Raw genomic sequence first — 26,635 nt, 5'->3', positions numbered from 1 at the left:
AAATATAAGAATCAACTCAACAAATAGCAAAATAAGATGGCGTGGAACAATGGGTTTTGGGATGAATGAAAAGTACTTGTCATCCCCCACCCCCTGAACCGTGTGGAGACTAATTGGATAAACTTTAAATGAGGTGATGAGTGATTTCACAAGGCCCCTGTACTTCGGAGGATCGTACACTCATTTACAATTCGTTATTCGTAATAAGATAATGTGATTAGGACACTGAATAACTGTGTTAACGGCTTCATGTTCTTCACTTTCATACAAAGATAATGGAGTTCGAGCACACGTGTAAGTGTGAAATCGTTAATTGAGTTTAGAATAATTTATGGGCTGTTTTTATTCCTTTACATTTCGGTGAGCTTTATATATTTTTGTTAAAAGAAATTTACCGTCCTGTTGTCGTTACTAATTTCAATCATGTTCGAACTATGTACGAGGGTGTGGCGAAAGAGGTCAGGTGAATTTAGAACTGTTACATCTTAGCTGGAGTTGTTGACCTGCACTGTAAAAAAAAAAGTTCAACGTCGAGCCATAATATTGGTACTTTAAACCGTAGTATCTTTCAAATTTGCTGTAATTTTATTATGGTGTTAAATTGAACTTGTTTTCCTTTCAATTCAAGTTGAACCGTAAATTGAGAAATCAATTCCGTCGAGAAATCAAATTCAATATTTTTTTTTATTTGCATGGTGATATATGGTTCAGCTTACAAATTAAACGTTAAATTTTGATAATATGGTAAAATGGTTCATATTAGATCCATATTAGGAATACAGAAAATTTTCGCAGTATTTAAGTCTAATGTGCTTTGAAATAGGCGGTTGGTTGGTTGGTTCTAATGCCACTTGCCACACGGGCAAGCCTGCTTTGTGAAACCGAGCAAATTTAAGGCAGAATGTGCGTTTCTAGTTTTTCAGTGGCGCCATCTATGGCCAAGAATTCGACTTCTGCCACATCATACGTCGCACCCGTTTATAGGGCGGATCCATTCACACATCCATTCATTCATCCACAGATCGTTATTTTGACCTGAATCAGAGAGCGATCGATCTCCAATCCAGTACCGCCAGAGGTATTGACTTGTTATGGGAACATGGAGGACTTTTGCGACTCGACAGATTTAACGTGCATCAATCACTTTACTACACGGGGAGTTTACGGCCGGAGGGGTTCGAACCCACGAACTCTCGGACATGGGCCCAGTGCCTTACTGACCAGGCTATCCCGGCCGTTTGAAATAGGTTAATATGTGTTTTGAAAAGGGAGTAATTGTGTTAACGGATCCATATACTTCACTTTCATGCAAAATAATACCTGAGTTCAAACACATTTGAAAGTTTGAAGTCTTCAATAGAATTTTGATTAATTTACGGATTGTTTTTATCTATTTAAGTTTGAGTCAGCTGTATAAATTTCTTTTAAAAGAATTTTCAGCCGTGTTACCGTTTCTAATTTGTTGCATGTTCATTGTGAGTGCATCAAAAAAGATCAAGTGAATTCAAAAGAGCTGTATCTTACACAGAGAAAAAAATTCTTCGAATATTTCTGTACTGTATGGTAAGGAAATTTCTGGTAATTTTCTCGTTCATATAGTAACAGGCTTACTGTAATTTCTGGTTTTAAGAATTATGATTTTATTACCACACATTTAGTAAAAAAATACTAAACTAAAAAAACAAATTTAACCGAATAAATGGTTTTTATGAAATTCTCTAAAACATAGCAGTAAAAATAACAAATTTCACCACTCATTATAAAACTATATTAAATTGTTAGTTTAAGAAAAAAGAATGCATTGACAGACCGCTTCGAGAGAAATTACCGAGCTTTTTGGTGTTCACACAGAACCAGAAACGCGGTAAATTTTATCTTATTCTGGTACTTTTGACCACATTTTTTTTCTCAGTGCAGCAAGTGTTGTTAACCTACATTTTCGAAAAGAAATAGCTTCAAAGCTGAATTATAATATTTGTACCTTGAATCATAATATTGCTCAGATTTCCTGGAGCATTAAAATTTTGTTGAAATTTACCAGGCTTGGTTTAGGTTCAGTACAAATTGAACAATAGTGGGGTGTAATAAGTTTGAACGATGATATGGTTCAAACATGAACCATATTAAACTTGATTAAACAATATAATGGTTTAACTTAGCACCGTAGTAAGATTGCCGAAAATTTGAACAAAAAATATCGTTATTCAACGCTTTTGTAAAAAGGATAATGTGATTCGACCACAAAGTAACTATGTGTAAACTGCGTGCATTAGCTTTGATATAAAGATAAGGGTGAAAGTGTTAATTGAGCTTAAAATAATTTAAAGACGATTTTTGTTTCTCTACAATACTGTGAGTCTTGTATATTTTGTTTAAGAAGTTTATTGCCATGTGTCTTTTCTAATTTCAGATATGTTTGAAGTGCGCATTGCTGTCAATATTTGAGACAAAAAAAGGTCGAGAAAATATATAAAATTTATCAAATATTTTAAGTCTAAATTTTCAGAAAACTAAAATCATCGTCAAACCATAATATTAGAATATTAAATTTCTCTCAGTGTAAATTTTAATACGTTTTTGAATGAAATGTTCAAGTAATTTTCTTACTGAAATTTGTCTGTTCCTCACATTCCTGCATTAAAATTTGATCGACCCTCTGGTAACCGATAGTTGAACTATACTTGTCTACTGGAAAATGTAGTAGAATTTGCAGCTTTGGTTAGGCATACAATTTAAATTTATTGTGTACTGTACAAAACGTATACTCATAATTCATAAGATTTTTTCTTTGTTGACAAGATCGTTTCCTGGGAAACCTCTGAGTGAACATTTTATAAAAATAGTTTCATCAATTATTATCTTTAGTTTGAGGATACGATTTTAATAAAAAAAACATCAGGCTTAACGCCGAAAAATTTAGTATGTTCTTTAATTTTAAAACTGTATGTTTCTCAATGAAGGAACGTCTGTAATAACTTAATGCTCTAAACAAATGTTTAAGCTTTTTCCATTATTTCAATAAATACCTACCAAATAAGATGAACCAGGGTATTAAAAAAATACTTATCTTGCTAATTAAAATTGCGGATTGCATTGCCTTGTAATTGGAATTCTTTAATATTGTACAGTAAGGTTAATAATTCAATTTTAAAGTATTTTAGACAAAAATTGTTGCTTCCTGGTGGAACGGTTAAGCTGTCCGCTTTCTGCGTGCGAGATTGGGTGCTCAAATCCCAGCTGAGACAATTTATTTTTATTTCTAGATGTCTGACCTAACGAGATTGATGGCTGATTAGTATGTTTTATTCAATATATAAATGTTTTTTTAGTAGGAATAATTTTTTTAGAAAAAATGAACTTTAAAAAAAAATTGATAGTTGTTTTATTATTTCAATCCGATCATTAGATCAAAAGTTAAACAGGGTGCTTCGGTTTTTTTGGCACGCTTTAAACATTTCTTGTAAGTGTAAGTATTTCAACAAGTTGTTGCATTATGTTTTTTTTATTTCCAATGCAGCAGGCGATACAGACATTATCCTAACACCGTACAGAGATCAAAAGAAACGAAAAATACAAATACAGAAAGAGATGAAATATACAAAATACAAAAACAAAAGCAAAACTTCAAACTCAAAAATTAAATCAAGAATTTAAATTTTTGATTTAATTTTTGAGTTACTTTATGTACAAAAGCTAATTTTTATTAACTTAGAATTAAATATTTGTTTCATGTTCAGTTCATTTTAACTACACACTATGAGAAACAGCTCAATGTTTTTTATTTTATTTCCAATGCAGCCGGCGATACAGACATTATCCTAACGCCGTACAATCAAAGGAAATGAAAAATACGAATACAGAAAGAGATGAAATATGCAAATACAAAAGCAAAATCTCAAACACAAAAATTAAGTCAAGAATTTAAATTGTTGATTATTTTTGTGTTGCTTTGTGTACGAAAGCTAATTTTCATTAACTTGGAGAATTAAATATTTGTTTCATGTTCAGTTCATTTCAACTACACACTATAAGAAACAGCTAAATTTTTTGCTTCTAAGTATTTTTTTAGCTTTTTAAATGCAAACAGATAAAAAAAAACTGTCCCCCTGTAATAAGTACTCTACTATAATTTAAGCATGCAGCATGGTTGATTATTATTCTATTCAAAGTTAAGACGTGATTCTATATAAAAAAAATCTTAAGATTCCACTAAGGTTTAATAAAGTACAGTTTATTTATAAAAATATGAATTAACTTCGTAAAATGCAGGATTTTATTGGCAAAAGGACGACTTTGATATGTTGCACTAGTAATTAATGACACAGTATAAATCCAAACTGAAAATAATCTCTTTTGTACACTAAGCGCATCCCCTTCAGCTATGTCACCTACGGTTAAGGCGCTGTTGAAGTTTCAGGCGTTTCTACATAGCTTCAATCGCACTCCTGATTATGCACGTTCCATCAGATTCCAAAGACGACGCACATTACTGCCAAAGCTTATCGGAGTGCCTGATAATGGTTAATTAAAATCCTTTTCCATCTTCCCTCCGGTCGCCTACCCCTTGTCCCAACCTTGCCATCTCCAGAGCATCCCCATCCGCCCACTCAACCCCCTTTCCATTTTCGTCCTGGGTATAAAAAGAAAAAGGGATCTGTAGTTTTTTTTTGCTTTTTCTTCTACCTTTCTTTTTCTCTCACTTCGAATTCTTGTTCTTCTATCGCTTTTCTAATGATCTATTACTTTGGCAACAGGGCGGGGAGGGACTGCAGGACTTTGGTGTGAGTGAATCGGGGAAGCTTCGTTTTAAATGGGATCACTAATTTAGGATTATTAGAGGGAAAATGTTCCTTCCTGTGTGTTTGTGATGGCAGATACTTGGATGGATCATTGATTTAAACGTACTTCAACATCTTAGGATACCTGATTGGGTTTGTGGTGGTTCAGAGATAAGTGAATCGTTGGAGAGAATTGATTTTAAGCTGTATATCAGTTTTCTAAGTGGAATCATTTTCAGCTTGGATTGGTCACATTTTAACTCTGTAATCGATTTGCTTTCAAGCGTGGACAAGTTTTTAATAATTGTTTTATATTTATCTAACGCAATAAACAATTTAAGAGATATTCTTATTAGTGTATAAAATAAAGTTTGTTTTTTTTGTAAATTTAGAGTTTAATGAAAAAAACAGATTGAAAAATTAAGGTTTTATATAATAATAAAAACAGTTATCATTATCTTTCTTACCAGTTTCCTTCCAGATAACTAAATTGTTGAAAAAAGTTGATTTTAAGTTCATTATTTTTCTATGTGAAACTATTTTCAGTTAGAATTAGTCTCATTTTATCCTCATAACTCATTTGTTTTTACGCGTGAAAAATGTTTAATTATTGTTCTCTTTGCTTTTAGCTATTATGTGAATAAATATATATATATATATTTATACAGTCGTTTAGAGAAATTTTAAAGAATTTATTTAAACCATTTATTTAAACCATTTATTTTCTTTGACATGATTCCTATCCTATGTCGCAGTTTATAATCATTCATAATCTTCTTAAAGGATAGAATGAATTTATCAATCCAATTTTCTTTTGTTTAAAAAATTGAATTCATTCGTTTTGTGAAATGCCAGTCTTTTTGCGTGGTTTATTTTCGAGTTAAAACATGTGGTCTTCTTGTCTTGACCTATGTTATTTATCAAAAATGACAGCCCCCAAACAGCATATTATTTTTAATGCATTTTTCAAGTATGAAGTATTTTTCACTTGTGAGGTGTATTCTTACGTATATGTTAATATACAAAAAAAAGCTGTGTTATTACTAATTTTTCTGTTATTTACCAAATTCTTATTAAAGTAAGGCATTGCTTTCTTAAAATTGTTCAAATATTTTTTTAGCAATGTTTTGCAGTCTTTTTGTGCACTTACGATAGAAAGACCTCACTTACAAGGGAAACTAGGGAAGTGTGACTCGCCAATTTTGAAATAAACTAGTGGGATGCATGCCTTAAGAGGAACAATTTTAGGGGGCAACATTCGTTTCGGCCCATAGAAGGTCCTGTGAGAGATAAAAAATAATTCAATATATGGAAAAATCGGTATTTTATTACTATAATGCAGACTATTTGTTATCGTAATTGTCTCATAATCCAATTAATTTGTAATTAATTGGATAATTAATTATTTTTCTAATTAATAAATTAATCAGGAAATTAATTAATTATCCAATTAATTACAAATTAATTATTAATAATTAATTGATTTGCAATTACATACTCCGATTAATTTAGAAAGTTTTTTGGAAAAAAAATTAAAAAAATTTGATGTAAATTTTTTTTTTTAAATTAACCTAACAGGTTTTTCTGAAAAACTGCAGATATATAAAATTTTCGAAATCAATTTTAACAATAAATATGCATTATATAGTACGTGAAAGTAAATAATTATCCAATTAATTACAAATTAATTGGAGTATGAGACAATTACAATAACTAATAGTCTGCATTGAAGTAATAAAATACCGATTTTTCTATATATTGAATTATTTTTTATCTCTCATAGGACCTTCTATGGGCCGAAACGAATGCTGCCCCCTAAAATTATTCCTCATAAGGCATACATCCCACTAGTTTACTTCAAAATTGGCGAGTCACACTTCCCTAGTTTCCCTTGTTAGTCCACTTTATCCCAGACCAATAGTATCGTTATATCAAGCGTGAACTTCTTTTATTCAGAATATTCTTTCTAGTTGTAAGCATGACTAGTGAGTTTTTGTAAATAAAGCTTACTAGAAAAAAGTAAATATTGAATTACTCAAAAAAATTTGCACAAAAAAAGGCAAAATTATATTTACTTACTACCATTAAAATAAATAATTCAGAGCCACAAGATAGACAGCAGAATTAAAACAAAATTCTGCTTTTAACTGCTGACGTTACAATGTTAAGCAAGTGGAAAATTTTTCTAAGCATCAGTCAATTAATAATAATAATAAGTGAATTCAAGTACTAACATGTTTACACTAGATATAGTAGGAATGTAGAAATATCGATATTGTAGGAATGTGGTATAATGACAGTCCCCTTATAATCTTTCAATTCATGAAAGCTGGTATTTGATGTTGTAAAAGAGAAATAATGAAATTTGATGAATATTTTCCACAGTTCTTCAAAACGACTTTGTGAATGTTGACATTTTTTCAACGTTCACCTAAATTACTATGTGACTATCGCGACATTCACTAATTTCTGTCTTTTTTGGTAACAAAGATAAAAATAAGTCAGGAATTACTTTAATAAAATTATTTTTGCATTTATCAAAAAGAAAAGTGTTGATTATAAGATTTAATATCATCTTTCAAAGTTTGAAAATTTATTTAAAAATTCCTTTAAATATCAAAAATTTGTAAAAAAATTTTAAAACATCAAAATTTTTTCAAAAATGAGGCATTTATTTTATTAATTCACTCCTGGCAGTTATTTAGAAAATATTGATAAGTAGGAATGTGGTATAAATTCAGTCCCTTTACAATCTTTCAATTCGTGAATTCTGGATGTTGACATTTGCTGTTGTAAAAGAGAAATAATGAAATTTAATGAATATTTTCCAACGTTCTTCAAAACTTCTATGTTAAAATTGGCATTTTTTTCAACGTTCACCACAATTACTATGTGACTATCGACATTCACTAATTTCTATCTTTTTGAGTAACAATATAAAAATAAGTCAGAAATTATTACAATTTAATTATTTTTGCATTCATCAAAAAGAAAAGAGTTGATTATAAAATGTAATAAAATTCTTCATAGTTTGAAAATTTATTTTTAAATTTCTTTAAATATACATTTTTATGAGGTACCAGATAAAGTATCACACCTGAACTTTTTCAAAATACTCTAATGAAAAAGACAATCGAAAGATGAAAACGTTGCATTAATCCAATGTGACGTTAACTTAATCATGAGAGAGGTAATTCTAATTATCTAATGCGCTAATAAAAATGAAATACTACCAGCATTAATTTGGTTAAGTGGTTGTTAGAAGCTCAATGCGCCAAACATCTAAAAGTTTCTTTTTAAGGCGTAATAAACCTTCAAACACAAAAAATTAATTGGAAAATGGTTGTAACATATCTTTTAAGTAATTTTACATAACATTATGTGAAATAAATAAGAATTTGATAAGTTCTATTATTTACGGTGCTTTATTTTATTTGTTTATTTGCGCAAATATTATTAATAATAATGTTGATGAGCTATCTTAGAAATTGATTTATGATAAAGCAGATTAGATTTCTATTTTTTTTCGCACGGTGTTTCTGAAAAATGATTTAAAACAAATATGAATTTTAAAATCAATGTATTTTTTTGTAAAAATTGCTATAAATTAAATTATTAAAAAAATCCCTCTTGCATTAGCTATCTATATTTTGTAAAGATATGCTATTCATGTACCAGTTGTCCCGAAGATAACTGATGATTCAAATAATTTATTACGGAGATGTGAAATGAGATAAAAATGTATGGTGTGGTACGTTTTGCTAAGGAAACAGGAATATACTTCTGATTAAATTTTAAAATTTGTTATAAAATTCTTCAAGAGATGGCGCTGCTGACTAAAAATACACCAGGTTGTATGTACATTACTTTCTTTTTCCGGTTTTGTAAAAGTGATTTTTTTTTTACATGGTCGCCTATTTTTGGGACCCACAGACCCATGTGACATTTAAGACACACGGTGACAAAAACCGCGTACATCTGTCTCATAATTTTTTATTACCTCATAACTGATCTCCCCTTCTCTCATCCCTTTTGAATATTTTCTTTTGATCCCATTCTTATTTAGCTTTGATCTCATAATTTTTTTAATAATTTCATTAACTGTAGATTTAAGTTTTGTATCGGATATTTTAGGAAATTCTGTGATTTTTTTAAAAACATTAGCACGATTCTCGCTCTCGAACACTCCTTATTGAACACTTGCAAAACTAAGTTCATTTTCCCTCCAGAACTTGCAGATGCATGCGCACTACCGAATTTCGATTCTTTTCTAGATGCTTCAATAGACATTTGAAAGTAACATGACATCCAAACAGGTACGATTTTGTAACAGTTACAAAATACCTGTTTCAGAAAATACTAGTTAACTCTACTAAATAATACTCATATTATAAAACGAGCTCAAGGAAACTAATTAAGCCACTAAATGTGAGGAAGACATCACAATTCTAACTCTTTTACCAACATTTGGGGAAAGAGTACTTGCAAAGCAAAGTGAATTTCCCTCAATCAATAACTCGCAGATGCACACACACAAGAAAGGGCTGAATTCCTGGCGTGTTTCCGAATTAAAAAGAAAACTTATCAAGTCGAGTAGAAAATTGAAAACCATTTTGGCGTGAAGGGAAAAATTGTGGAGATACATATCCATAAGGGGTGGCTGAGGTGAATTTCTACGGTTACGGTGGCAGTTATTTAGTGAACGCCCTGCCTCGGAAGAATTTTTCTCTATTTGCTTTGTATTTCCGTTTTTTTCTCTTTTCTAGAACTTCCTAATCTTACGCACTCACGTAGAATGAGTTTTTGAGATGTTTTTGATGTATTTCCCCATTCGAGAAGCGATTGGAGCTATTTTTTTATTCTTCTATGCCCCATCCTTTCCGTCTCCAGTAAATTTTTGATTTTAAGTATTCGGTTGTGAGAATTGATTGCATTGAGGTAATTCGAGCGAATTTCACGAAACTCGAGAATGTCTTATGAAACTATTTCGTATTTTTAAGGAGTTATGTGGTTCTTATATTTAGTGAAGCATAATCTTTTTTTTAAAAATCATATTTCCTGACTCTTTGATTAATATAGTTACCAAAAAATATAAATCTTTGAAAGTCGCGTGTATAGTAAGGCTGAAGTATTGAACCCTTCTTTCTTATATCTTTACTTTATTTTTCATACCTTATAGTAGCAGTAGATCTCAAAATAGCTGTATCATTATGTCACTTCCTGCTTCAAAAGGCACACAAATCAGTAAAACAAACATCTATATGGATTATAATTAGAGCTGTTTTTTTATATCCAAAGCAAATTTTTTAATTTTATGTATTCAATAAGGGGAATAGATTGCTTTGATGCAACTCGAGCGAATATAATGAAACTTCATATTGTCTTATAAAGCTACTTCGAATTTTTATTGTGCTTTCAGTTCTTGAAATATAATCTTTTTTTAAGAGTACTTCGCAGTAGTTTTGTTATTGCATAGCTAACGAGTTATAAACTTTTAAAGCCGCATGTGCATATAAAATTAAATGCTGCTCTTTTATATCATTATGTCATTTGATGTCGTAAAGTAGCAGCACCTCGTTAAGAAGTTAGATCATTAAGTCATTTGATGCCTTATAGTAGATTCTCGTTAGGTCTCGTCGTCGTATCTCGTTAGGTGGTTATATCATTATATCATTTGATGTCTTATAGTTAAGTAGTGGTATCATTATGTCATTTGATGCCTTATAGTAGCAATATCTCGTTAGGTAGCTATATCATTATGTCATTTAATGCCTTACGGTAGCAGCTCCTCATAAAGTAGCTATATCATTATGTCATTTAATGATTTGCAGTAGCAGCTTCTCGTAATGTAGTTATATCATTATATCACTTCATGTTTCCACATGTCTACCAAAAGTGGGTGGTAGTTTATAGAAATTATTTTTTACCTCATCTTTTAAATCTCTTAAACGAAGAAGATGGTTTATTAGAGTAGATATTGTTATTATTTCTTTTAATTTTCTTTCTCTTTACTAGATTTTTTCTATCTGCAATAAAGCTTTGATTTTAACTATTAGGTTGTCAGAATTAATGTAATTAAGAAAATACAGAAAATGTTTGAAAAACTTGAGGTTGTCTTATGAAATTATTTGGAATTTTAAGTAGTTGTGTGTCATTTACTTGTCATTGTGAAACACTATTTTTAAAACATATTTCGTGAATCTTTTGTTACAAGAAAATATGTCTATTATGTGTGCAACTGGCTGAAGAATTGAATTCGTCCTTTCGTGACATCATCATGTCAGTTCATGCATTATAGTAGTGGTATCTCTTAAGGCTGCTAGAGTATATGCACGAACACAACTAAAATGATTCATATAGTGAGCTGAAAATCTTTTTTTCCTTAAATTTTGAGTTTCTGTGAAATATTGCTTTCAAATTATGTATTCATCGCATGTTGTTTTTTATAATGTTGTTAGTTCAGCTTAAATTATACATTATGTTTTGTATGTAAAAATTTTGAACTTGTTTTTTACAATCGATAAAGTATGTGTGTGTACTCAATTCAAAGTTTTATGTTTTTTTTAACTATTTTATTCTAGCTATGAATTATTTTCTATAAATATATTAAGACTTTATATGATGGATAGGCATTTGATTCTTGTCTTCCAGTAGTTGCATTTTTACCAAATTAAAAGTAGTTGTGCTTAATTCTTTAGATGTGAGGTCGGGCTTGTTTTTAAAGAACTAAGCTTTTGAGAAATGATTTCGTAATTTTCAGGTTTTGCGTGAAATGAAAATAAGCATTTCATTTTCCTTAATAATGAAGGGAGTTCATAGGATGAAAAATTAGTCACCTCTGGAGAATTGGACCATATACCTGAAACCGAAGATCTGTGATATTTTAGAGATATTTTTCTATTTATGGATTGGTCACACCCATTAAAATGACTTTTCGAAGGAACCAATATGATCATTTTTACTAAATGAATAAGCAGGTATTGCCTTTTAATCAGTATCTTCATAATGAATACGTTATTGATGCTCGAATTTTTCAATATGACTACAGCAGAGTTAATCGAACAGGAATAATAAGTGAATAATTTTATAAACAGTCCCACATTCTCTTCTCATCCTGAAAAGTCTTTTCGCTTTGAATTCTGTTGAATATTTTAAATGCTGTTGTATATTCAAAATCTGTTGAATATTTTAAAAGAATGGGTGAAACGCTACCTCGTAAATTGGTGGATTTCTGTAATCAGCAATTGACAAATGCTACGAACCTATAGATTGCGAACATATAGATCAAATTACGGTCACACTTCCTGACAGAATACATGAGGTTATCAGTTATAATGATCAGAGATTAAATTACCCGGTATTAACCCTTTGGGATTGTATTAGTTTTATACACAGATGACCAATTGGTCAGAATTGATTACTCTTGGTCGAATATAAAATGCAGGGAATAATGATGAAAAAAATTTTTAAGTCAAAAATATTATGAAATTTACATACAATTTGTAAAATTTTTTTTTGAATTTTATGTACAGCCAAGGTCTACCAACTTTAGTAAACTGTATTATTTAGTAATAATAAATCACTGTGGTTAATTGAGGTGCACTGTAAAAAATTACGTATCAAATTACGGTATAAAGAAGCGGCACTTTGGGTGCATCATCTGTAATATTCATTTTACCGAAAAATCCGTTTTTACCGCAAAATATTAGATAGTGATATTTACTTAATTAGATTGATTCAGTGATTTTTATGTAATTGTTACTGTAAAAATTACGATAAATCGAATTTTCTGTTTTTTATTCGGTAACAAGTTTCGGTAAAGAAGGATTTTACAGTAAAATTATCGTCGCCCTCAGTGTCGTTACTATTTACCGTAATTATACCCGAAATTTTTTACAGTGCAATTAAGGACAATAGACATGCAACTATAAGGGATAAAATGATTCTTTTCATGATTTCTTTAGGGGAGATTAAGTTTTCTCCTATGAACTTATTTATTAGTCATTATTAAGGAATTAACCAATAACTGAAAAAATATTTTTTTTTAAAATAAAATTTTTTCAAGTCTGTAAGCTGGTTTAGATAAAAAATCCATTGTTTGCCCAACCCAGCAAGTATTGAAAAACTATCAAAGTTCCAGTAAATCTCCAAGCCATGCTTGCCTTTTCTTCAAAGTATTTAAATGAATGCCAAATTTTTGATTGTAATATTTTTCTTGATTTTTCTAATCTAGATTGCAATATACGTAATTACATTATTAAACATTTAACATTACTCCTATGTCAATTCTGGTTTAACGTATATATCACCATTACCCTAGTAAGTGAATTTGAATCGTGACCAATTTCCACTACTCACTAAATGTCACATTAAAAATAAATCACCAACTTATTATTCAAATATGAACATCTAACACCAGTCAATTCAAGCGGACTCACTTGACTCCAAGTAACGACATTACGAAATTCAATTTACAGTACAAAGGGGTTCTAGTTTGGTGACTGCCGCCAATGAACCAAAACTGAGGTAACCGAGTCGGCATTCAAGTACAGGAGTCAGAGACTTGCTGACAACTTTTCCCTTACATCGTTTTGGGGACAGAGAGAGTTTCCTATCGATACTTTTAGTTCTGGAATCGATTAATCGTTCGCGTGCTGAAGTCAGATGGAATTTATGCTGACGAGGCCTTTTATTGAATACCATAAATCGAATAAGGGATCGGGCATTTACTCTTCATGCACCATTCATCTGATTGCACGGAAACGAGATGACTTTCCTACAAGCCAAGCAGTATTAGTAATATTTTTTGGGGAACTTGAGTTGAAAATGTGGAGAGGAAAAAGAAAGATGGAAAGAGAAATCGGGAATAGTTAGAGTTGTTTTAAATGTGGTGGAAGTTTTTGATATGAAAATAGATGGTGCAAGTTAACAATTTAGCATTTATTAAAGAAATTTTCAGAAAAATGTCTTCATAATTTTTCAATTTTCACGGAATTTCCACCAGATCAAACTGAAGTAATAACATTTTGTTATGAACTAACGTTGAAAATATTTAAAAAAGAAAAGAAGGAGAAATAGGAATAGTTTGAGTTGTTTCAAATGTGGTGGAAGACTTAGATATTAAAACAGATGGTACAAGTTAATCCTTTAGCATTTATTAAAGAAATCTTCAAAAAAATGTCTTCATTGTTTTTCAATTGTCACGAAATTTCCACCAGGTTAAAATGTATTCGTAACATTTTGTTTTAAACTAAAATTGAAAATGTAAAACAAAGAAAGACGGTGAAATCGGGAATTGTTAGAGTTGTTTCTAAATGTTAAAGGGGATTTATATAATGCTTGATGGTGCAAATTAAGCATTTAGCAATTTTTAAAGACATTTTTCGCGAGTTTTCCAGTTGATTTAAGTGTTGGGGAAGTGTTGGATATTACTAGATGTTACATGTTAACCATTTAGCATTTTTTTTAAAAAAAAATACTTTTAACAAAATGTTTGCATCATTTTCTAGTTTTCATGAACTACAAATTAAACTGTATTAGAAGCATTTTGTTATGATCTATAGTTGAAAAGGAAAAACAAAGGAAAGAGAAATTGGAAATTGTAAGAACTGTTTTAAATGTTATGAAAGATTTAAATATTATTATAGGGTGCAAGTTATTCACTTGTCATATTATTAATAAGTATTTAGTAAAATGCTTGTATCTGTTTTCAAATTAATGGGAAAAAATTTCGTTTTCTAAATATCAATAGTATTAGTAATATTTTTTGTACTTAGGTACTTCTTCAGTTGAGTATTAGTATGCAAAAGATTACAGAAAAAAATATGCACCTGGAGCTAATGTTAACTGTTTAAAAGAAAGTGAGATATCTAATATACCGGGTATCTCATTATCACCATTTTTAATATATAATTTTAGAATTCTTATGAAAAAAGCCTAACAATTAATCACAATGAGTTACAATTTCATATTTCAGCAAGAAAAAAGATTTATGAAAACACGGCGAATCATTACAACCAGTTTGATTGCCCCATGAAACTGTGGGGAATTACTAATCTACTATGTCAACCTTCATCTATCAAAAGGTACCTCTTAATAAAATCAAGTTAACATGTCTTATATACCAGTAATTTGGTATTTAATATTTATAGTGGTAGTAACGCCACATTACTCCCCTTCCAAAATTCTATCTGTGATTGAATTCGATGAACGGATACCACTAGTTGATTCATGCTGTTTTATATATTTATATTAATTTTGCTCATTACTTTATAGCACTTCACTCATTTTTTTTTCTTCAATATTGTTCATTGACCGGGAGACTTTATTTACTTCACCGGAGTTTTTTTTGAGCAGTATATTTTTAAGCAATTCAACTGTTTAATGTAGATCATCATCAATATTGGCAAAGTTCTTATCACGTCCGCAGGTCACCATTGTGGGGAATTAATTATCGACTATGTCAACCTTCATCTATCAAAAGGTACCTGTTGATAGAATCAAGTTCACATGTCTTATATACCAGTGATTTGGTATTTAATATTTATAATGGTAGTTACGCCACAAAACTATGGAAAGTTGAAAGGTGATTATTAGAAGAAGAAAAATTAAGTTTAACTTGCTTAGATGTTTTTAATACCACCTTTCTCAATACGGAATCATCAGACTTTTAATTGTGTCTTTGTTTTAATAGTAAATCTATCTTATAACCCCTGTAAATTATTTTTTACAAATAGTTTTTTTTGGCAAGATTTTTATACATAAATAGAAAGGATGGCCATAAGAGAATAATCTATACAGTGATCAAATATTAAAGAAAAAACAAATGAAATTGTTTGAAAGAAATAATACAATCATGTATAACGAATCATTTCTTGAGAATGTTGAATTCGCTTCTTATAATGTGCAGATATAATCAATTTGGCACGTTTACTAAAAATACATTTATTTCAATGAATTTTCGTCGAGTTAAATGCCTAAAAACAGTTTCAAAACAGAGGTTTTGAAACACACAAAAGACATTCTAAAATATTGCTTTATGCACAGTAAAAAAAATCTGTAAAAATAAAAAGAGAAAGATTAAAATCTCAATTAAGTTACGCAATTTCTTGTTAAAATATATATTAACAAGATTCTCGCAAAATAATTACGCAAAAATCAGTTCTCCTTGTTCAGTAAGGAATTTCTGTAACAAGAAACAAAAAATAAAAATTTCTGTTAAATTAAATTCGCATTTAAACTCGTATAGCGAAGTTTCCCGTAAAGAGAGTTACGGAAAATAATGGTTTCTTCTAGTGCAATTCTTGAAAGTTGGTTGGTTGGTGTCGTATCCTCTATTGAATCATATTTCATGGTGTGCTTGAATAGTTTTTGTTATTTCTATGGCATTAAATGAATACAAATCCTCTTCTGTGGGGTAGTTAAAGAGGTGAAAGCCTGCAACGACTGCAGGGCAGTAAAAAACATGATATGGTGTCAGTTCCACATTAAGACAGTTGATATTTTATAGTCCCGTCTGTAGAAATTTTCATGTTTTTATGATGTTTTGTTCTTAGTCTAATGAGAGTAGAGGCTGTCTTCCTATCGATGTCAAGATTAGTTATTTGATCGTGGGCTTTGATTTTTAAAGGGGTGAATAGTCTTGACTTTGCAAAAGCATTTGCATCAGCCAACGTGGTTGGGATTGTATTTTGATTGAGATCTCTGGCATTTTTAGCCAAGGAATCAGCTATTTCATTGAACTCTAGGTTCACATGGGCGGGAATCCACTGCAGAAGCATTTTTTCCGGAGACGCTGAAGTTGTCCAAGTTGTTCTATGATATTCAGGATTAGGCTTGAGGTACCTTTGCTGAGGGCCTGTAAGGCAGACCTGCAGTCGCTGAAGATGGTGATACCACTAAGCTGCTCCGAAGGTTCAAGATTGATGTACGTTCCATATATATCAAAAATATTTTTATTTATTTCAAGGGAGGGTATAATCACCCATTCGGCGTGGTGGGTAAATCTTCAGTGCAAAAAAGTTCGGTTCTAATTGATTTGCACTTTCTTGAATCGTGTCATGGCTGTTTCCAATGCCACTTTAATGGTTTAGTCTCCTATGGTGTCTGAGAGTCGGAAAGAGTTTTACTTACTTTATTTTTGCAAACTTACTGAGCTTCCTGTAAATATTTTTCTGTATTCTTAAAGATAATTTCCAATTTTAATTCTCTGAAACTTTTTACGAAAGTTCTGATTAATGATTCCCAGTAGATTTTTCAATGTGTTCATTTCTTTAACGTGATTATTTAGTTCATTTGTGAATAACCACCAAGCTAAGGATCGCTTCACCTACCGAGTTTATTTCTTTGTTCTCAAATATTAAGAGTTCACTAAAAGAAAATTTGGATCAAATTATGACAAAAAGTATCAGTGCTCAGAGAGCCGGTTCTTTTTACCGCAAAATCAATTTTTACCGGAACATACTACGAAACACAAAATCTGATATGCCTTAATTGTTTCTGTTATGATTATCGTAAAATCACTAAATCACTCTAATTAAATAAATATTATTATAAAAATAATGGTATAATATTTTACGGTAAAAACGGATTTAATAGTAAAATGAATTATATGGATGATGCACCCGAAGTTCAGGTACTAAATACCGTAATTTGATCCGGAATTTTTTACAGTGTGCTAAAGTTTAATGTCTAAGACCCTCGATGTAATTTACAGAGTTTTACTCATTTTATTTCTGTAAAATTACTGACTTCCATGAGAGTTTAACCCCTTAACTATCGGTTAATTTTCCGGAAAATGGTCATAGAAGTGCCTACTTTGCCAAATACATGTATTCGATTACTACTGACATCTAGTTTAAAATAAACTAACTATCTGCAATTAACTTAAAAATATCCTGGTACTGCCATCTGGTGTGTAAAATGAGAAATAAAATGTTTCCCGGGCAAAAGAAATGAATTACTTTTATTCTTATTGGCGCGTTACTACGGAGCACTCCATCCCGGAAATTTCACGGGAGCGAGAAATAGAGGGTGAAACCTCACCCCGTCATTTTCACGGGATCGTAATTTCACGTTCCGTTCGAAACATCTTATTCTCTGCAATTTCGCACGAGTGCAATATGCTTTTTTTCCTCGAAAATATGCTTTTTTTCGAATATATGTTTATAATGTATTTAAATCATCATTATTTTTTGAAAGAGTATATGAAAGAATTTGTGCAGTTAGACACACACTGTATTGCAATTCAATTTGCAAATGTGTAAAATAAAAGTACGTAAACTGAATTTAATATAAACTGTAACTAAAATTGATTAAAATTATATACACAAGTTTTCTTAGTGTCTAAAATATTATTGCTTTCGGACAGTTTTAAATATTTGCGTATAGAATAAAATATTCTGCTTCTTAAAAGCTCTGCAAAAGTTATTTTTATTCTCTTATAATTTTCTCATAGCTTGCGTTAAATAAATACCCCAAAAAAGTGTTTACAGAGCATAAAAACTAACAAGTGAGGTTTAATTTCTGATTTTAATTTAATTACTCCACCTTTGTGTCAAGAAACAATCTAAACAGTAAGACAGCTTAATCACAACATTGAAATTTATACAAAGGATTTAATAAAAAAATGTCAGTTTAAGAAAAACTAAAAATTCAAATTCCTCCATTAAAATCACACAACCATTCTTTTTTTTTCCTTTTCTAACCGCTTAGTTTTCTTTTACTGGAAACAACGCCAATGTTTTCGCCAAAAAATATGAAGAATAAAAAAACAACAGCGCCCGAAGTCAATTTCAACTCGAATACTTTGAAAGAATAAATATATACATATCTAGTGTTTATATAGACTGAAGGTTTTCGTTTTGGATTTAGGCGTTGGAGAAACGCTCTTTTTGGACTGTTAATCTTTTTTCAAAAATAACACTTGACTTTGTTTTCTCTAAACTTTTTTTTTGTAGTTTGAGTAATAGAAGGTTATCTTTTTATTATGTAAAATAAGTGCTTTCTTCCGTGATAGCGCAGAAATTAATGTTTTTGTTTTAAAACTAGGGTAGATACTTGATTTTATAGCTCCGAACATTTGATTTTTTTTTCTTTTTTTCTTATATAGAAAAACCTTTCGTGCTTCAGGAGTGTTATTCCTCGCTTTAGAAATTTCTGTTACATTTTTTCTAAAGTTTACGCGTATGGAATAATTTCTTGCACCCCATGGTCTGCTTTTTTATGATTCTGTTTTCCTTTGGGATATATTCACTTTTTTGGGATAAAAANGAAAAATCAGGGAAATTTGGATAAAAACCTGGAGAAATCAGGGAATTTTAAAGAAAAGCTGGAATTTTTTTAAATTTCATTAATTTAAATTATTTACTAATTTTCTGAATTTAAATTATTTCATCCATTATACCTACTTTTTTTAGACGGAAATGTATCTCCAAGCAGTTGAAATATCATCAACTTAGCAATACTTTGCTTGCATCAAAATTTGCTCCATTACAGCTCTGTTAAACTAAAATGCCACATAAAATTCTCCCACTGTTGCTAAACGAATGTGGATACCTTTGACCGCTATGGACTGTGCAATTTAGGAAAGATTGTGGTGGAGGTGGAAGAAGGGATTAGGATATTAGCTTCTGTTCTTAAATTCTGTCCTTGGGCTGAATCCATTTATGGCTTAAGTTTGTTCCAATGATTTCGTCTTAATTTTTTTCCATTTTGACAAAATGTTTTTGTATTTTTAATTTTATAAAATTCTCCAAAAATTAGTTGGTTATAATTTAATAATAATAATAGATTTTATATTGCACTATTTTTCTGAAAGCTTTTGTATTCCCATGAAAGGAAATCTGTGAATTATTTTTCTCAGCAAACCAACCAATCACACATTTTTTTTTACAATCGCTAACGGCAATGTTTATCGACAAATTGTTAAAATTGTTGCATTAATGCTAATTTTGTTCTATTTCATTTTAACCTTTTATAACATATTTTAATTTTAAAAGAAGGTTTTTTATAAGAACTAACTAATATTTAATTTTACTCTTTTGTTGGTCAATATATGATTTTTGATTCAAAATTTTGTACCAAAACATTAAAAAATGAATGAAAAATCTTGCCAAATTGTCAAAATAAATTATTTTTTTCAAGATATGTTAAAAAAATAACATTTTGAATAAAATATTTTATAATATAGACACTTTTCTTGCCTACACTTTATTAGAATAAAGAAACTGAAACCTGGAAATTTTAAGATTTTTATCTGGAAAACCTGGAAAAATCTGGGAAATTTGAAATCTGATTTGAGTGGCCACCCTGAATCAAAGTTTCCCGTAAAGAGACTTACGGAAAATAATGGTTTCTTCTAGTGCAATTCTTAAAAGTGACTTCATATATTTCAAAATATTTTTATTTATTTCAAGGGGAGGTATAATCACCCATTCGGCATGGAGGGTAAATCTTCAGTGCAAAAAAGTTCGGTTCTAATCGATTTGCACTTACTTGAATTGTGTCATGGCTGTTTCCAATACCACTTTAATGGTTTAGTCTCCTATGGTGTCTGAGAGTCGGGAAGAGTTTTATTTACTTTATTTTTGCAAACTTACTGAGCTTCCTGTAAATATTTTTCTGTATTTTTAAAGATAATTTCCAATTTTAATTCTCTGAAACTTTTTACGAAAGTTCTGATTAATGATTTCTAGTAGATTTTTTCAATGTGTTCATTTCTTTAACGTGATTATTTATTTCATTAGTAAATAACCATCAAGCTAAGGATCGCTTTATCTATGACGAAAAGTATCAGCGCTCAGAGAGCCGGTTCTTTTTACCACAAAAATCCATTTTTACCGGAACTTACTACGAAACACAAAATCTGATATGCCGTAATTGTTTCAGTAATACTTACCGTAAAATCACTGAATCACTCTAATTAAATAAATACTATTATAAAAATAATGGTATAATATTTTACGGTAAAAATGGATTTAATAGTAAATTAAGTTTTACGGATGATGCCCCGAAGTTCAGGTACTAAATACCGGAATTTGATCCGGAATTTTTTACAGTGTGCTGAAGCTTAATGTAAAAGCCTGGATGTAATTTACAGAGTTTCACTTATTTTATTTCTGTAAAATTACTGAGTTCCATGAGAGTTTAACCCCTTAACTATCGGTTAATTTTCAAGAAAACGGTCATAAAAGTGCCTATTTTGCCAAATACACGCATTTGATTACTGCTGACATCTAGTTTAATATAAACTAACAATCTACAATTACCCTAAAAATATCCTGGTACTGCCATCTGGCGTGTAAAATGAGAAATAAAATGTTTTTCGGGCAAAAGAAATGAATTACTTTTATTCTTATTGGCTCGTTACTACTGAAATGGGAGCGAGAAATAGAGGGCGAAACCTCACCCCGTCATTTTCATGGGAGCGAGAAGGAAGGGGTTAAGAAACATTCAGTTCGAAGCGTCTTACTCTCTGTAATTTCACACAAGCGAAATATGCTTTTTTTCGAAAATGTGCTTTTTTTCGAACATATTTTTGCAGTGTATTTAATTCATCATTATTTTTTGAAAGAGTATATGAAAGGGTTCGCACAGTTAGACACGCACTGTATGGTAATTCAATTTGCAAACGTGTAAAATAAAAGTACCCAAACTAAATTTAATATAAACTGTAACTAAAATTGAATAAAATTATATACATACGTTTTCTTAGCGTCTAAAATATTATTGCTTTCGGACAGTTTTCAATATTTGCGTATAGAATAAAATATCCTGCTTTTTAAAAGCTCTGCAAAAGTTATTTTTATTCTCTTACAATTTTCTCATAGCTTGCGTTAAATAAATACCCCAAAAAAGTGTTTACAGAGCATAAAAACTAACAAGTGAGGTTTAATTTCTGATTTTAATTTAATTACTCCACCTTTGTGTCAAGAAACAATCTAAACAGTAAGACAGCTTAATCACAACATTGAAATTTATACAAAGGATTTAATAAAAAAATGTCAGTTTAAGAAAAACTAAAAATTCAAATTCCTCCATTAAAATCACACAACCATTCTTTTTTTTTCCTTTTCTAACCGCTTAGTTTTCTTTTACTGGAAACAACGCCAATGTTTTCGCCAAAAAATATGAAGAATAAAAAAACAACAGCGCCCGAAGTCAATTTCAACTCGAATACTTTGAAAGAATAAATATATACATATCTAGTGTTTATATAGACTGAAGGTTTTCGTTTTGGATTTAGGCGTTGGAGAAACGCTCTTTTTGGACTGTTAATCTTTTTTCAAAAATAACACTTGACTTTGTTTTCTCTAAACTTTTTTTTTGTAGTTTGAGTAATAGAAGGTTATCTTTTTATTATGTAAAATAAGTGCTTTCTTCCGTGATAGCGCAGAAATTAATGTTTTTGTTTTAAAACTAGGGTAGATACTTGATTTTATAGCTCCGAACATTTGATTTTTTTTTCTTTTTTTCTTATATAGAAAAACCTTTCGTGCTTCAGGAGTGTTATTCCTCGCTTTAGAAATTTCTGTTACATTTTTTCTAAAGTTTACGCGTATGGAATAATTTCTTGCACCCCATGGTCTGCTTTTTTATGATTCTGTTTTCCTTTGGGATATATTCACTTTTTTAGGATAAAAAGTTGAAGAAAAAATTAATAAAGTGTTACAGTTTTAGGTTTAATGCTTAGATGCATAATTTAATAATAAAATTAATCTAGATGATTTATTATTATTTATTTTTTGAGTGTGTGTTTAATCTACAAAGCTTCTAGAACACAACATTGTTTCGAATAAATTTTTGAACTCTTTTTTTCATGTTGTTTAAATGTATTTTTTTAATAAATCGTTACTACCAATATTAATATAATCTATTCAGTTTCTAGAATGCAGCATTTATTGATAAAAGGTTTTTATTTAAAGTCAAGTTCAAATGAATTTTTTAAATAAATCATTACTTATACAATCTATAAAGTTTCCAGAATATAACATTTGTTGACAAAATATTCTTCGTATAAAGAAATTTTGAATACATTTTTTAACAAAACATTACTTACAATGATTGTTCACTCAATAAAGTTTCTAGAATTCAGCATTTATTGACAAAATGTTTTTCATATAAGGAATATGCTTCGAATATATTTTTGAACACTTTTTTTTGTTTGAATACCTTTTTTTTTAATAAATCATTTCTTACAGTATGTGTTTAATCAATAAAGTTTCTAAACTACAACATCTGTTGACAAAATATTTTTCTTATAAAGAAAGTTTGAATACATTTTTTTAACAAAACATTACTTACAATATTTGTTCACTCTATAAAGTTTCTAGAATTTCACATTTATTGGCAAAATGTTTTTCATATAAAGGAATATGTTTCAAATACACTTTTGAACACTTTTTTTTGTTTAAATACATTTTTCTAATAAATCTTTACAACCAATATTAATTTAATCTATACAGTTTCTAGAATGCAACATTTCTTGATAAAAGGTTTATATTTAAAGTCAAGTTCGAGTGAATTTTTTAATAAATCATTACTTGCAGTATGTGTTTAATCCATAAAGTTTTTAGAATACAACATTTGTTGGTAAAATATTTTTCTTATAAAGAAAGTTTGAATAAATTTTTTTAACAAAACATTACTTACAATATTTGTTTACTCCATAAAATTTCTAGAATGCAACATTTATTGGCAAAATGTTTATCATATAAGGAATACGTTTCAAATACATTTTTGAATATTTTTTTGTTTGAATACATTTTTTAAATTAATCATTACTACCAATATTAATTTAATCTATAAAGTTTCTAGAATATCGCATTTATTGATGAAAAGTTTCTATTTAAAGTCAAGTTCAAACAAATTTTTGCAATAAACAATTGCTTACTGTTTTTGTTTTATCTATAAAGTTTCTTGAAACCAACGAAGAAATGAAGACCATCTTCTGTACCTTACTTTCTAATAAAGATTACTATTAGTTTTGTAAAAAAACATTATTGATACGCTGCTTTAAAAAAAATATACTTAGCACTAAGTACTATACGTATTTCACCTTTTAATAATTTACATGATAAAGTTTCGTTATTTAAAAATATTTAGTAAACTAATAATAAACTGTACATATTTTCTACTTTGCAACAGCAAAACTGTAAATTTGAAATTTTACTCTCATTTTGTTTTTTAAAAAAGCACTCAAATTTGGTATATAACAAATCAAATTTATTTCAAATCAAATTTGGAAAAAATTTCCACTTTTACGCAAAACACAGTATAAAATCATGCATATCTACGTTATAAATGTCTTATGTAAACAATAAATTTTATTTTATTAAAAATGATAATTATAATTACCGAGATTTTTTAATGCCTACAAGGAAGGTTATATCTCTACTTTGGCTACGCCTCTGCTGTGAGTTACATCAAAACCAACCACTTATATCTAGACAGCTCAAGAAAACCATACCTAAATCATCAGCTTCCAGTTCTATTCCAGCCCCATAGCCTTAAGATTAAAATCAAAACCAATCACTTGCAGTCAGACAAATCAAGAAAACCATATCCAAGAAACAAATAAGATATCAAACAACCTGGAATTGTTCCAAGCTTATTTCTATTATTCCAAGTTCCAAAAGCTTCCAAATGCAACAAACCAGCAACGCCCATCCCTTAATTTGATCTCTGAGACTTTGGAAATAACAGCGGAGATGTTTTATATGTGTATCAATTCCTTTTTTATAGTTTTGAATTTTCTTGATACATAATGTGGGTTGGTTGGCAGATGAATGAATCTAGTCACTATTCTGGACGTAGATCAATTAGTGCATGAAAGGTTTAGACATTCCAGAACTTTTTTTGTAGTTTATCTAAACTTAGTGTTGTTTTGTTTAGAGACATGTGATATGCGGATCTAAAAAAATCGAATTTTATGATTTGAGGGAGTTTTCAGATGCATAGATGAAAATTACACTCCCGATTTTCTTTTTTTTTGGAACTGTAAGGAGCTGTTCTCAGAGAAAAAAACTATAGCTGAAATTAACGTAATATAGAAATTTTTACAGCGTTTCTGGCTCTATGGGAACATAAAAAAAGTAGGTAGCGGTTTTGGCAAAATTGAAAAGGAAATATAGTTCGATAATGTATGGTAAAATTTGGTAAATGTAATAAAATGTGGTACTTCCAGCATGATACCCTAGAGCATGGCATAAATCTATTTATTCGGTTAAATTTAATTTTCAGTTTTGTATTTTTTACTAAATGTGTGTAAATAAGAACTATCCTTTTGAAACCGTTACCATGAGAACGGAAAAATTACCATATGAATGATTTAAATATTGTATATCTTGGTTATATTAACCAGAATTATGTTTTTACCTGTAATGGCCTTACCATACTATACAGTAATGTTATTAGAATTATTTTCTTTATGTAAGATATAGCTTTTCTGAATTCCTTTGATCTTTTTTGGTGCACTCACGACAAGCATGTATGAAATTGGAAATGATAACATGCAGGAAATTCATATAGCAGAACTATATAAAGCTGACCCAAACGTAAAGAGATAAAAACGGTCTGAAAACGATTCCGAATTCTGTTAAAGGTTTCAAACTTTCAAGTGTGTTCGAACTGAAATGTTATCTTGTATGAAAGTGAAGTACATGAATCCGTTAACATCATTATTAAATATTCCAAAACACACATTGTCCTATATTAGATAAATTTACTTTTCAGTTTTATAATTATTAAGTATGTGTGGTAATAAGAACTACAACTTTAAAAACCAGAACTTCTGTTTAACCGTTACTGTCCGATTCACCGTTACTGTACGAATAGAAAAAATGCTAAATGTATGGTTAATAAAAGCCATATAATTTGGTTTCAATTTTAGAATTGTGTTTTAACCAGATATGTCATTACCATACCACATGGTAATTTTACCAGAGATTTATTATATTACGCATAGAATTTTTTATATTATATTTTAAAATATTGCATCATTATTTATGAGGGACTAGCTCATAAAATTTACTTCATTTAGAGTATTTAAAATTCACTTGATTTGACTGATTTACTCGATTTAAAGTATTTTATTATATTAATCAGCAAAAACAAATGTTTACTATGTACGAAAAACGCAATCGATTATTCCTTAAAATGCTGTTTATCAGTAACGAAAACATTAAAAAATGGTTATGGCTCAGATTTCTTTTGCAGAAATGATAAAAAGAAAAATATTTAGACCTGAATTAAATAACTCTCAGAACTCTCATATCTGTGTGTATGTGTATAGGGTTAAGTAATATTAATTTATTGCATTTGTTTCATTTACGCATATAAAAGAATTTATGTTGCAAAAAACTTTACATTTCTTCTTAGATTAGAGCTTTGTATATGGCATAGCTCTCAAAAGTGTTGGTGTGTTCCTCTGAAGACAAACAACGAAATTCTAAGTTTTTTGGAAACTCCATATTGTGTGAAGTAAGCTATTTTCAAACTTTAACATTTTTATTTTCATTTCTGAAATTTTTTAAAGTATTTAGTTTCACGTGTAAGCATTAATATTTATTGAATTATATGCATGTTTTTTTAATGTAGTTAACTTCAACCCCAGTTAACTTTTTCGTTAATAAAACACTCAATCTGTAAAATTAATTATCAATTAAATCTATCGTTTTCCTTAATGGTTAATTATTTGGTAACGAAAATTTTTTTAGTGAGTAGAATTATATAAAGTTTTTATTATATATTATAGAAAATAACGAGGGTGTAATCACTGGACTGATATTATAAATAAAGTATTTTAATAACTAACGGGCATAGGTAAGTTAAGTCAAAATCTTGTTAATACATATTGA

The 26,635-nt window shown here is 29.5% G+C and overlaps 1 protein-coding gene across 1 annotated transcript in view; it reads left to right on the top strand.

The window, feature by feature from the left end:
- The window catches only part of LOC107437680 (polycystin-1-like protein 1), a 584,482-nt gene that overhangs the window by 88,855 nt on the left and 468,992 nt on the right, over positions 1-26,635 (top strand). Inside the window, exon 3 of the mRNA XM_071186788.1 lies at positions 26,157-26,258. Within this exon, the coding sequence (XP_071042889.1) occupies positions 26,157-26,258 (102 nt within the window). The remainder of the gene's footprint in view (positions 1-26,156; positions 26,259-26,635) is intronic.

This window comes from Parasteatoda tepidariorum, chromosome 10 (genome assembly GCF_043381705.1).
Source record: "Parasteatoda tepidariorum isolate YZ-2023 chromosome 10, CAS_Ptep_4.0, whole genome shotgun sequence".
Taxonomy (NCBI): Eukaryota; Metazoa; Arthropoda; class Arachnida; order Araneae; family Theridiidae; genus Parasteatoda; species Parasteatoda tepidariorum.
Note: the sequence above shows the minus strand (reverse complement) of the source record. Positions and strands in the feature narration are given on the sequence as shown.